The following is a 13,829-nucleotide window of genomic DNA, read 5'->3' as shown; positions in this document are numbered from 1 at the left end:
CAGAAGCCCCTGCATGTTGATGAGCTCGTGCCGAAAGTCCCAGCCCATTGTGCCCGATTGATGGGCCCACTTGCTTAAAATTTCTGCCCTCCTTGGTCCGTTTCAGACCTGATCCCACTCCTCCCTCTTTTTCCTCGGCCTCCCAAAGCACGCCCCCATCACCCCTTTTTCCATATGGAGTTTTTTTTAACTTGACTTAAAGAAGAAACACAGCACAAAAGATAGAATAGGGTTTGTCCCGAAAGAAGAACGGAATACGGGTACCCCGACTAAAGTACCTATGGTAGATTAGTTAGGTACCAGGACAAACATGACTGTGGTCTGAGAGCAAAGAGTGGCCACACCCTGCAACGCGAAATCTGAATCCGAGCTGGACGCATAGCTCCACCGCCGGTGCTCAACAGTGCCAACGAAAGAAGAAGAACAATGAGAGCCTACCAGTGATGGCTCGCTGTAATAAGACACTGGAAAGACGAACCCTCTTTTTTTTAACATTACCACCCCTTGACTGTCACTTGTATTAATTTGAATTCCTCTCCCAACCACTTTGTATTGATTAATCACCCAATTGAGCTTTCGAAACCTTACATCGGTCACTTTCAACTGTGCATGAGTAACTAAGAAAGCGTTAACTCTGTGTCATGATGATTGTAGAACACCAGTCATACACATGAACATGCTGTCGAGTTTTGATCCCCACGAAGTCCAAACCTCAAGTAATGTACTTAGTAGCTTTTATTCTGCCAGAACATTTTTTGACATCATGTTTGTATTCGAACGAATCTCCTACATCGTCTAAAGTAATGTCCCCGCCTCCAAGGTCTAACGTATGACGCAGCTAATGTAATTTTGTATGCACTGTCTCCCCGCCCATCACATTGACTACATATGGTTATGTGCGATTCTGTCTGCATTGATAGCAGAATTATTTCCATCTACCTGTAATGCATATGGGCTACCAAAGCGAATTGTATAACTAATGTCAGCTTGTACATCCTCACCTATGACATGAACAGAAATGAACTAACTTATGATAAAAACTGGGGACTATGGAAAATGACTAAAATTAGGTATATATAAGCGGCGTTCATTTATGTTCACCACAGCCACTGTTGAAAGTAAAGTGAAAATCGTGAAACAGTGGCCACGCCATCTTGTCCCTTTTATGCCCCTTTATGTACGAAAGTAGCAGCCATTTTGTGTGTCGTGACCTCTCTGCCCACTGCCAATAGCCTGCGCGTCTCTCCCCCTCACTCCCCGGCCTCGCAAGCATTCTCCCGCGCCCTGCCAGCCCCCCATCTCTCCTGCCTGGGCCATAAATGCACCCCCAGCGCGACCCTGCCTCAGAGCCACATCCCGTGCTGAACCCCCACTCTCCTTTCATCTCACTCCTTTTGATAACCTCTTCCTCCCTGCCCGATTGTCCGGCCTGATCCCAGGCCATCACCTAGCCCAACAGATGCAGTTTATTGCCCCCTACAGTAGGACCTCACCCCACTTCAAAGGAGCGGGGTTAATCAATACCTTCACTCCTCTAGATCCGACCGATCGCCCACTTTCCCGTTCCCAACGGAATGTCCAGCTGCGCGATAACCACCACATGCTGAGATCGGGGTGGGAACTCTACTGTAGATATGTGTGGGAACGGGCCTGGACCGGGGATTCCGAGGATGTCTTTTCTGTCCTTCAAAGAAACATTACGGATGCAATGTATGTAATAAAGCCATAAACCTGTGTATAAGAGGCCAGGCCTCAGAGATGCGGTTAGAGCACCTCGAGAAGATACCCTGTTGTCTGATTTGACGTGTTCTGCTCCGTCGGAATAAACTCCTGTTTCCTGCCTTCCTGTCTCCAGCGCCTGCCTCTTTGTTTGGTAATCTCGAATGGTATGAGAGGCGGCTAACGCCGGGCAAATACTGAAGGGTTCTTGGTCGAATTCGGCCCTACCTTTTCACAGACAGACAGACAGACAGCTAGATAGATAGATAGATAGATAGATAGATAGATAGATAGATAGATAGATAGATAGATAGATAGGTTAACCATACACAATATTAACAATAAAAAAACAATTCAAACGCATAAAGTACAAGACATAAATAATAAAACAAACTAGTCCTACTATTATTAAAAAGACAAAAATTAATAGGCAGAACTGAGTATAATCAAAATGTGGATAAACTAATACTATTTAAAATATGCCCAACAAATCTAATCTATCTATCTATCTATCTATCTATCTATCTATCTATCTATCTATCTATCTATCTATCTATCTATCTATCTATCTATCTATCTATCTATCTATCTATCTATCTATCTATCTATCTATCTATCTATCTATCTATCTATCCACAAACACGCATATGTCTATATATACACACATGTAAGAAACAAATGAAAGGGTGTACAAAATTCAAGGGGCCACAGGATACTCAAGATTAAACATTGACTACACCTTTTCCATTTTAAAAGTTTATAGTTCCACACTAAAAACGTATATGTTGTGGCACAACTTTGACAGTTCTTTATTCAGGACCATTGACTGTTGTTCTTGTCTCTCAAGATGCACATTATTATTAATCTTATATTATGCTATGTTTTTAAGCATTTCTGACATTTGTATGCGTCTCTAAAGCGCTCCCAGTTGGCCTGCGGTTCTTTTCTGTACTGTTCTGTGTTTTCTCCCTAACTGGAGTCACCAAGACAGGTACGTTTTTGACACTTGTGCTGGACTTATTTGTTTGTCCTAGCATGATTATTAGTTCATTGGACCCCTACATCAGAAGTCACTTTTTCCAGAGTTGATCATCAGAACTGTAATGTGCCAATTTCAGTATTACTCCCTTATCTGAACACAATGGAGCTGCCAGATGATTACACAATTTTCACCCTCAGAGGATGGGAAGGAAAAAGACAACCCCCAAGGAGGTTTGTTTTAAAATTTCAGACATAAGTAACCCAATATCGTGTTTTAGCAATCGTTTACAAAAAGATCGTCCAACTGGGAGTATATTTTCTAATATTAACTCCAGGACACAATATTTATGTCAGACGATCCTCTGTCAACAATATTCTAATACCACACCTGTCAAAATAACTACTAGATTGTGGTTTGTTTTGGAAATTGGTTTTCTGTCCTATTACAGGCAGTAGTGGTTCCTCAGGCTACAGAGATAAGACAGTATTTAATGTAGAACGTTAGTTGCGTTGCTTAGATGTCTCAGCAAGGTAAGTGGTTCTTTTGTGCTGGTGGAGAATTAGGTCGACGTGACTACTGACATAGTAAAAGATGAGATGAGCTGAGTCAAAGAAACAAGAAAGGCAGGAGATGGCAAGGAGACCGATTATGGAACATTGCACAGCTGCTGATGGCTGAAACAGCCAATAAGACCAAAAATTACACTTATTCCAAATGTAAATTTCGGTAGGTGCAACTGCAAGGGTAAAACAGCACCACACCGAAGAAACGTTTATGCAAAATGGTGCAAACCCAAGGGAGATTCAGACAATGATGATGTGACATTGGGGAATGTATGCTCCAGTAGTTTTAAACCATATCGTACCAGCTAAAAATTACAATTAATTATCACACCTACTTGTGGGTTTTGGCTATGCTTCATGCCATACAAAATGTGTCAACCAGTTGGTACCACCATAACTATCCTTACTTATTTCGGAGAGGAAGTAGAGCGACTGTATCTGATGCCACAACCAGTGCTCTGATACTTGGAGTGAAGTGACAGGCAGTGAGCTCCCCACGTATCCCACTGGTTTTCGAGCAGACGGATAGCATGCAGCTCTGGTCCTGGATATCCCAGATCTGGAGAAGAGAACACCAAGCTCATTGAGATGACGCATCATGAAGCAAGCCAGGAAACAACCTCTACATTTAGTACCACTCTCAGCTCCAGATTACCAAATAGGCAAAGTAGGCACCAGCCTAAATGAGGCTTTGTTTAAAACATCTTACCAGCAACTAAATTTGATAAGGTAGGTTACATGCTGTAAATTATACCAGGCATCTCTCTTTCACACAAGAAGAAACATTCCTCTGTTATCTTGAATGTCAAGATGGAGCTCTCAGAGCAAGCAAAATCATGAGATGGTTTCTATGTTTCTACACTTTAAAATGTTGTGTTAATTCAATACAATATATGCTACTTCTGTAAAAAAAAAGTTGTAAGTTAAAACCACCTATTATAGTGAGGACAAAAGCTAAACTAGCCACATTAATGTCAACCTATAAATTAATTGTGCATGGTTTACATGGCTTATTAAAGGGATAGCGTCTGATTAAAGGCCTCATGTTTTCCTTTTCCAGGACCAAATGTCTGTGTGTCATATTTAAAATGCATTTGTATGGCTGAAGCCCAATGCAGATATGTCATTCTTAATGCTTAATAGCATGGGTAATGTTCACGCTGTCTCAGGCCCACTCCTTTTAGGGGACCAGTTGCAACAGATCAAAATAATATTGATTTGATCTTGAAAGAAAATTACAATCAAGCTTTCTAACATTGTTTCTAAAAGACAGAAAAAAATGAATCAACTCAAAGAAATGAAAACTTTACATTAAAGACTATAAATGGTTGGTAAAATTAAAAATGTATTGGGAGATAATTTGCAAGGAGGGCTCCGAAAGTTCGACTGCCTAGGGACCTCCAAAGGGTTTAATCCAGCACGGGCCACAGTCTGCAACCACTTTGAAGCAGGACATCAATATTTTTATCTTTTTTTACTCCATTGTTAAAGTATTATGTGCATGTGTGCTTCATGATTATGAAATTTCTCTTACCAAGCTATGAACATAGCTGCTTCCTAATAATGATAACATGTGACTTAGAAACCAGGGTCTCTATTTTTTAAAAAAAAGCTTTCCAGTCACAGAGCACACATATCACAAAACACAGGCTGTGTCATTGTAAAATGCCCATTCGTACTGAAGCAGATGATTTTATAATCATTTCCGAATCACCAATTGAAGGGGTCATGAAAGAGGCACCCCCTCCTTTATGTGAGTTGCAATTCGATGAATCAATGGTTTATGTCCTCAATTGTGGTTTCTAACCATTGATCGGTAACTGACTCCTAACTTGGGGTGGTATCTGAGTCATAAAATGGCACAGCTTCCTTTTTGGGATTCATTTCAGGCATACTTAGTTAACATTTTATGCTCCAGCGCAGGCCCCCATCCTTGTGTTCACAGTCAACCATACAGGATAAGAGTCGATTGCAAAGTGTGACCTTTCTCATCAATGTTAAATAAGACGGTGGGTTTGTGACATTTCATGACTATACATTTTGGGATGGGACTTAGTATGTTAGATGCATTGCAAAAAGAAGTGGAGTTCAGAAACTGAAGTGGAGTTCAGAAAGCAGGATGGAATGTGCATATCCAGGTTTTCAAAGTACGTAAAATTTCAGCTATTTAGAACAAATGCTTTAACAGGTGTGTTAGAAATTAGGTTTCTGGTTGACAGAGGTATGCACCCTGTCCAAGCAGGAACCACAATCATAGTCGGGGTAAGTCAAATACACACCATAAATTAACCTGTGCTCATCCTCTGGTAGCTTGGCACAGAGCAGGCAGGCTTAACTTAAGAGGCAATGTTTAAAGTATTTGTGCATGACTTCTAACAGTAACCCAGTAGAAACACCACATAAAGACTCCACACCAGTTTAGAAACATAGCTTGTATTTTTATGAACAAAACACAACCAAAACAACACAAATTAAATAAGTATAATTGGAGTTATGAATTTTTAAAAACAATCATGAAAATATAGTGCCTAAAATCTTAAAGCACCAACCGGGGACATATAGTTGTACTTGACAGGGGTAAATCCAATGGTTCAGGCTGACCGCAATGGTGCATGAGTCAGGTACAGGGACCAGACTTGGGCCACTGAAACAGTATCTTGGCTGTGCTAACGTACAAGACGATGCGAGGAGCAGGTAGGCAATGTTGTTGATCCTTTCGATGAAGGCGATGTGCCAGGTTCTGCGCTGTGCAACGTCAAAGATGTGTCAAAATGCGAGTAACACAGAAGCAATGCATCAGCATTGAACCGCTAGGTTGTAGGCAATGCGAACATAATGTAGTGATGCGTTGGCCCTGAGCAGCTCAGGGATACGTCGGGACCTGGAGTTGTTGCACCACACAGTCAGTGATGCGATGTCCATTGTCTGTATCGTAGCAGCAAAGCATCAACTTTGAAGGAGATGCGCCAGTTCTGATCAGTGCGATGTCATCAATGCGTACATTCTTAGCAGCAGCAGCAGCACTTTATACCCACTTCCAACATCCCAGGATTAGAATGGAACCACGTGGCATGGCATGCCTTGCAGCAAGCAAAGTCCAGGTACTGTTGCAGAGTGAAAATAAGTCTTTGATGTCCCTGAGACTTAGAACAGGGGGCAAGGCAGCATACTTGGAGTCACTCTGGGTTCAAGTGAGATGGGTACAGTCCTTCCTCAGCAGGGCAAAGGGTAGACGGCAGCAGGGCAGCCCAGCATAACATCAGTTCTTCCTGAGCAGCTGTCTAGCAGAGTGGCAGTCCTTGTAGAAGAACAGCAGTCCTTCCTTCTGGCAGAGTTCTTCACAGGTCCAGTAGTGTCTGATTTGGTGGAGTGAGAGACACAGTACCTATACCCAGTGGTGCCTTTGTAGTGGAGGGGACTTCAAAGAGGGGCTCTGAAGTGGATATACGCCCTCCCTCTCAGCTCTGGCTACAGACTCACTTTAGGGGGGTATACAGCCCTTTGTGTATTAACAGGACACTGCCTATGCACGTGTGAGTGTCAGCTTCTCCCTCCCAACCGGCCCAGTATAACCCATAAGGATATGGATGGCCACTAAGTCACAAATAACCTTACTATGTGTCTCTGTCTAGAGGGAATGCACAAACTTCAGCTATCACCCACCCCAGACATGTATAGGAGACAAGCTGCAGACACACAAAGCTAAGAGCAGAGAAAGGCCATCTTTCTAAAAGTGGCATTTCTAAAATTGTAATGTTAAATTAAACTTTGCCAGCATAGAGGATTTGTCATTATCATTCCAATGATATGAAACATGCCAAAGCTGATCCTTCTCAATCAGGGATTACAGCTTATAAGTGTAATAAATAATTCACAATGTAAACCTATAGGAGGAGTAAGCCTCACACGAATTTGGGTCTTTTTCACTAACCAGGACATGCAACACTTAAAAGTCCATGTCATATCTTTTAATTACATAGCACCCTGCGCTACGGGCTACCTAAGTTCTACCTTAGGGGTGATATGTGTAATAAAAGGGGAGTTTAAGGCTTGGCAAGGGGTTCTAAATGCCAAGTCGACATGGCAGTGTAAACTGCAGTGGCAGGCCCGAGACATATCGGATAAGTCAATCAAACCTTGTTTAGGGGATAATCACATGCACTTTAGCACTGTTTGGTAGTGGTAAAGTGCTCAGAGTCCTAAGGGCAACAAAACAGATGCAGCAAAATTGGAGGAAAGCAGGCAAAAGGTTTGAGGGAAGACCACACTTGGTCTGTCAGGTCCAACAAAATGTTTTAAATGTAATATCCCGATGAACTTTAAAAAAAAAAGTTGATTCAAATTGAAGCATAACTTTAGACAAAACAATCAGACAGTATAAAAAATAGTATCAACATGAGCGTGGGTAGTAGTGTTCCCTAATAGGGAAACGTCCGCACATACATAGAACAATTTTGTAATGTATACGTGTAATATGAGAAATATCTTTAGGAAGTCTGGGTTAGGGTGCTCAATTTGCCTTTACTACACCAACTACCCAATGGTGTTACTTACACACAAAGTGTGCAGAAAAAGAAAAGAACAGATACGGGCTTCAACAGAACACCTCTTTTCATAACATCAATAGCACATGTGGATATCTGTAATCCCAGTAAACTTTAGTATAGAGACAATACCAGCAGTTTTAATCAGACATAGAGATCCAAGACGTGTAGTGATCTTGATATTCTTTTATTCCAAATACACTTCAATAAAAGTTCCCAGCACATGGCTTACCGACACGTGTTTCGTCTTACAGAGACTTTTTCAAGGCAGAAAAACTGTAGCTCCTAGACATTTGAATAGTAATAGTAGTAGCAACAGTCCCCTGTATCGGGTATATTCTCTGGTGTGCACGTCCTAATACAGTGGCTTAGTATTTCGCCACTGCAGTTTCCCAGTTAAACCAGTAGCTCAAACAACGGTCATGACCATAATACGTCCAACCCTTTCAAATAGTATTGCCCGCAACGACTCAGCGCCCTCCGCTCCCGATTCAGTATACTGTATTAGGATGTGCACACCAGGGAATATACCCAATACAGGGGACTGTTGCTACTACTATTACTATAGGACTCTATGGTTCGGATGTGTATTGCTGGAAGGTCACTCTCCTACTATATTGGTCTTTTACCGGATGGGCTATTATTGAGTGTTCGAAAGATTGCAATTGCATGGCGACGTCCTGTGCTACTCTTACCATAAGTGGAGACAGATTATAGTTGTTCAACCATTCGGATGTCTAGGAGATACAGTTTTCTGCCTTGAAAAAGTCTTTGTAAGACTAAACACGTATCGGGAAGCTGTGTGCTGGGAACTCTTAATGAAGTGTTTTTGGAATAAAAGAATATCAAGATCACTACACGTCTTCGATCTCTATGTCTGATTAAAACTGCTGTGATTGTCTCTATACTAAAGTTTACTGGGATTACAGATGTCCACATGTGCTATTGATGTTATGATGAGAGGTGTGCTGTCGAAGCCCTTTTCTGTTCAGTATAAAAAATAGCACTTATATCATGCTGATATAGATTCCTGAGCCGGACTCAAGTTTGTTTATACACTTAAAGTGCACTGCTGTACAGCATGGATAAAAGACATAGGCGAGACCTATTGGTTTTGCCAGTCCTTGTTTCATTTGTTAGTCTCAAGCATTTTTGGAGAGTTTGCAGTAATTCTGCTGACCATTGGCTGTGGAGCTGCCATCATTTTTTTCATTTGCAATCGATGCCATGTCAGAGAGCGAAATGCAAAGGCGGTACCCACATGAACAGCTGTGCCGAGACAGTCTGTCAAGCTGCTTGGGCGATGAATAACTCACTGAAATCAGTGAAGAATGGTTGTTGTTAGTTAAAAAAGTAGACCTTCATGGAGTGAAGCTAACATTTTGGTGTATGGTCTTTATTTTGAAAAATGTCTGGACCTGCATCTGGAATAACCACCTGTGGATTGCCTAGATGTAGAACATTTTGTGCAACCGTTAAGATCACATCAGAGGTTTTGCCACAAAATCATGATGCCCACCATCACCACCATCGCCTTTTGAGTTGTTTCCAGACTATTGGCTTGAACGGGACTTGACAACATCCAGTTTACACAACCACGTCTTCTCTTTGAAAATAAGCAGGATAGGAGACATGAGTCTGGCCAACATGCCTGAATAGCTATATTTCAGGATTGCCCGGTACACACATTAGGAGAGATGGTATGTGCGGCAGAAGTGATCCATACTATGAACACTGGCTCTGGCTGGACTTTACCACTGCATTTCTGCCTTGCTTTTCACTCATAATTATATAGATTAAGCATTAGTCAGTTTCTTAGATAAACATAGCGATTTGACCATTCAGATGAGAGATGCCTTCACATCTGAGCTGTCCTCAAAGAAGTCACATTCCAGACTACTGGATGCTCCCCCTTTTAATGACCAAGATTGGACACTGACACAACAAACCCACACCCACACTGAGCTCAGCTGACCGAGTGCATGTCTTAAATGGGAAAGAAGTGCCCCCCCCCTCCCCAACTGCTCCCACACCAGCTGAAGTCGGATAAACACAGAGGCACGTTGTGCTCAGGTATGCAGTGCGACAAATCCCATAATACTCTAATTAGGCACGGTTCGTTTACTTTATGCTCTCATAGCAGTGCTAGAAATAGGGTGTAAGACTTTGGAAATATATTTCTGAGAAAGATGGTTGAAATGTTTGTTGTATTTGCACTTTTTTAAAACCCCAGCACAGCAATATGCTTCATTTGACTTGTAGTCACAGTACATGTACTAAGTAGCAGGTTACGACAATAAATGTTTTTGAAATGTACACTGTGTCAATATTAGTGCAGATGCTTGAGTGTGACATTCTTAGTAAAAAAGGGTGGGTTTCCCTATCACCACTGTGTCCCTGAGAACAAAGGGACTGTTTTGTTTACCAGAAAGCACGTCTCCCCCATAAAATAGAGCAGAGTTCAGGTCAGCAGCAAACAAGATTTGCCTTCCTGATACATAACACATTCAACTAATTCTTTGAGTTATAGGGTTAGGAATCAAAACCTGTAGACGTAGGGCATACCCCTAAGAATAAAAACAAATGTAATTCAGAAAAGTGAAATTGTGCCATGCATACATTCACAGTCACCAAATGCCAATATATTCAGTTTAGATTAGTATCTTCTATTAAAACAGTGAAGGCTTAAAGTGAGTTGTTCATTAGCTCATAACAATTTCATCTAAGGCCCTTGATGTATATCTATAACTAATGACCAACATACTAAATGCCATTGGCTCACCTTAATTATGTTGTCTGTAGCGATGGAAAATATTTTGTTATCATCTGCAGAGATGTCTACATGAAATATTGGAGCAGTATGTCCAATTAACTTGCCAGTAGTCCTCCTGAAAATGAAGAATGTGTACAAAATGTGACAACATGGTTGAATTTATCATGGCATAGATACTGCAGATATTGCAGATGTTGAAAGAAAAAGAGACTTAAGGGTCAAATCCAGAAGATGGTCAAGATAGCGGTCACAGTTTGAGGAAGCTCCTTACCTCCTCTGCCATCTGCATTAATCTTGACAGGTTAAACGACACACTCAGGGGCCTGTTGCCTCCCCCACACCCTGAATAATCCCACGGTCGCTGCCGTAGAGCAGAAGCTGTCGGGCTGAGGGAGCGGCGAACCGCCTGTGACTTGTGAGTGGCAGCCATGTCTACGGCCTGCTAAGGCCCTGATGAGCCAGTAGGCTGGGGAGAGACGAGAGGGTGTGGGTGGTCGGCGTGACCGCACAGAAACGGCTGTCTCTACTGCGGCCCGGTGGCCGCTCTGTCTGCCTGCCGGGGAGTGACTCCTCTGGGCCTACCTTTAGCAGGTGATGGGAGACTTGACGGAATCCTCCTATGTGTCCCCTTGCCCCAGTACTGCTGAAGCCTTGGGGGGGAGTAGTATGCCTCGATGCCCAGAGGTCATATACTGCTGAGGGCCCCCTACTCCTTCTTGCTCTGTGCCTCGGATTACTGGTATCTTTCTGGTGCTGGCCATTACCACATGGGCAGCCGGGCTGCTCGTGCTGTAAAAGGGCAAGTGGGCCAGAGGAGGACTCCCTTGCCTGTCCATTTAATCCTGCATACTGCACTAGCCTGGTATCTCCGCCACCTGAGCCGCCCTAGATACTTTTGCTACCCAACAGTAAATGGGCCAGGTAGGAGCCCTTCAAAGATCCTTGGCTTCTGAACACGTCCTACAGCAACTTTAAAAGGCAAGGACAGAGTCCCACAGTCCGTTCAGGCAAGACCAAGATGTACTGCTTTACTACAGGACCAGCGGGCTCTGGGGGCTCTACGGGACCCCCTGGAGTGAATGAACCCTTGGGACACTCCCAACCCAATATGGCCACAATTCTCAAGGCCATACAAGGCTTGAAAGTTGTCCTAGAGAACAGGGTGGGTGAAGTCCAGATGGATGGAGCACTAATTTGCCAAGACCTCCGAAACTTTTCCACTGAGGCATGGAGGCCAATCGCCCGGGCATCTTCAGTGGAAGACAATGTTTCTGTCCTGAAACGTCAGAAAGCTGAACTGTGGACCTCGATGCAAACCTGGAAAAGAGGGCGAAGGATGCTGAAAATTGCTCCTGTTGCAATAATCTGAGGATAGTTGGATCCCCAGAGAATCAGAGCCATGAGATGCTGCAAAGTTCCTAAAAGACTGTTTCGCTCATGGAGCCCAGAGTCAGCTCTCGCCATTGTTCGTAGTGGAACCCCCCCCCCTCCCGCCCCCCCATAGATCCTCAGCCCGGCATCCCATCTGATATTCCAGCGTGCCCAATCATTGCCAGGATCCAAATCTTTTGGGACAGGACACGATCCTCAGAGTGGTCCAGGACAGTCCGACCTCCGTTTCCGGAATGCATACATCATGCTCTTCACTCCCTATACCAGGGCCGTCCAGCATCGTTGCCACTCATTCACAGAGGTCAAGCAAAACCTCTGGGTGCTTAAACTTCAATATATCCTCCTCTTCTTGGTGAAACTCAAGGTCTTCTTTAACTCCAAATCATACTTTTTTGATGCTCCTTAGCAGACCTGGGACCGCTTTGAGGTGAGAAGAGACCCAAGTGAATCCCGGGACGGGCCATGGTGGTGGCCCGCCCCGAAGTGCGGCAGGTCGCTACCTAAGGCTACAGTGGAAGAGACAAACTTGTTCCTTGGACGATGACTGGATGGGCTCTTCGGACTCAGAGCCCCCTACACTAGGAGTGATGGAAAACGACGGACAGCTGAAGGAAGCGCCACAGGAACAGGCTTCCCGGGGGGAGGGTTCCTTAACTGACCCTAACTAGGCATGTACCTACTTTTCTCTGGGGCAATAGGCTAGCGGTTGTACCCCGCAGAGACTTATTGTACTCTCTGGTAACTGTACGTCACACTCACCTTGATTATCTTCAGTATTTTGTCCTACTTGGGGGAGGTCTATTCAGCTTTCTGAGTTCATTACTTGCTCCTCTATCTGTTTTCTATTTCTTTTTGTTCTTCATCCAATAAGGTCAGGTTTGGGCGACAGATGCTTCAGGGGTGGAAGTAGGCAGAGGGGGAGGGAGTTAGAGGGAATAAAGGTCATGGTTTGGTGTATTGGTTTATGCTTTGTTTAGGTTGTATCCACCAAAGTGTTATTTCACACCTGTGCTGCACCCCATGAGTGGCCCACCAAACTCCCCCGTCCACTGATGCCCCACCTGCATCCCTGGACAGATTGCACCTTGCTGCTGCTGCATAACTCCACTAACGACCGTCATACCCTCATTTAAACTAGTCTTGGATTCTGAATGTCCTCTTGGACAGCATCAAACGCACTGCTGGCTTGCGCTTTGCCAAATGCTTCCAGCCCGCCATTCTCATGCTGCAGGAAAATTACTCACTTACTGGGCACCCAATGTGCCTACCTCCGGGGCTACGGGTATGACAGTGTGTTCCACACGGGCTTCACTCTAGGCTCCCAATCCTGTTATATAAGGGGTTCCTCCTGGCAGTTACTAACACACATATAGACCCCTTGAGAATATACGTGACGATAAAGGGCCTCCTCAATGCTGGCCAGTAAGACCAAGAAAAGGCCAAATCCAAAGGATGACTAGTAATTGTAAAATGGAGTTTAACATGAATGCCATTGCAGTCAATGGGCAGGAAATAGGAACACTATAATATGTAGCCACTCTATAGCATTGCAAATATGTTTTTGACTGCTTTCTTTATGATAACAAACATTTTAATAAACAGAGAAATACATGTAGGGATATTTTTAAGTTTGGACTGAGTAAACAATATGTGAAGGGTCTGGCTAGACAGTGATTACCACACTATATCAAGTAATGTGTCATACATGGTGTAACAAAACAACGGGCTACTTGTTTCAACAGATTTTATAATCAGGGACCAATAACACTATTTTTACATTATTTTGTAGGCATGCCAAATAATGGCTGGAATGTTTAAAACAGGTGGTCAAAACAAAGCTTTGGACAATTGATTAC

The 13,829-nt window shown here is 43.4% G+C and overlaps 1 protein-coding gene across 1 annotated transcript in view; it reads right to left on the bottom strand.

Annotated features, from left to right (window-relative positions):
* The window catches only part of LOC144771636 (cilia- and flagella-associated protein 337-like), a 556,113-nt gene that overhangs the window by 311,113 nt on the left and 231,171 nt on the right, over positions 1–13,829 (bottom strand). Inside the window, exons 14-15 of the mRNA XM_078656000.1 lie at positions 10,591–10,696; positions 3,672–3,823 (exon numbers count right to left, since the gene is read on the bottom strand). Of these exons, the coding sequence (XP_078512126.1) occupies positions 3,672–3,823; positions 10,591–10,696 (258 nt within the window). The remainder of the gene's footprint in view (positions 1–3,671; positions 3,824–10,590; positions 10,697–13,829) is intronic.

This window comes from Lissotriton helveticus, chromosome 8, assembly GCF_964261635.1.
Source record: "Lissotriton helveticus chromosome 8, aLisHel1.1, whole genome shotgun sequence".
NCBI lineage: Eukaryota > Metazoa > Chordata > Amphibia > Caudata > Salamandridae > Lissotriton > Lissotriton helveticus.
This window is presented reverse-complemented; position numbering and strand designations above follow the sequence as displayed.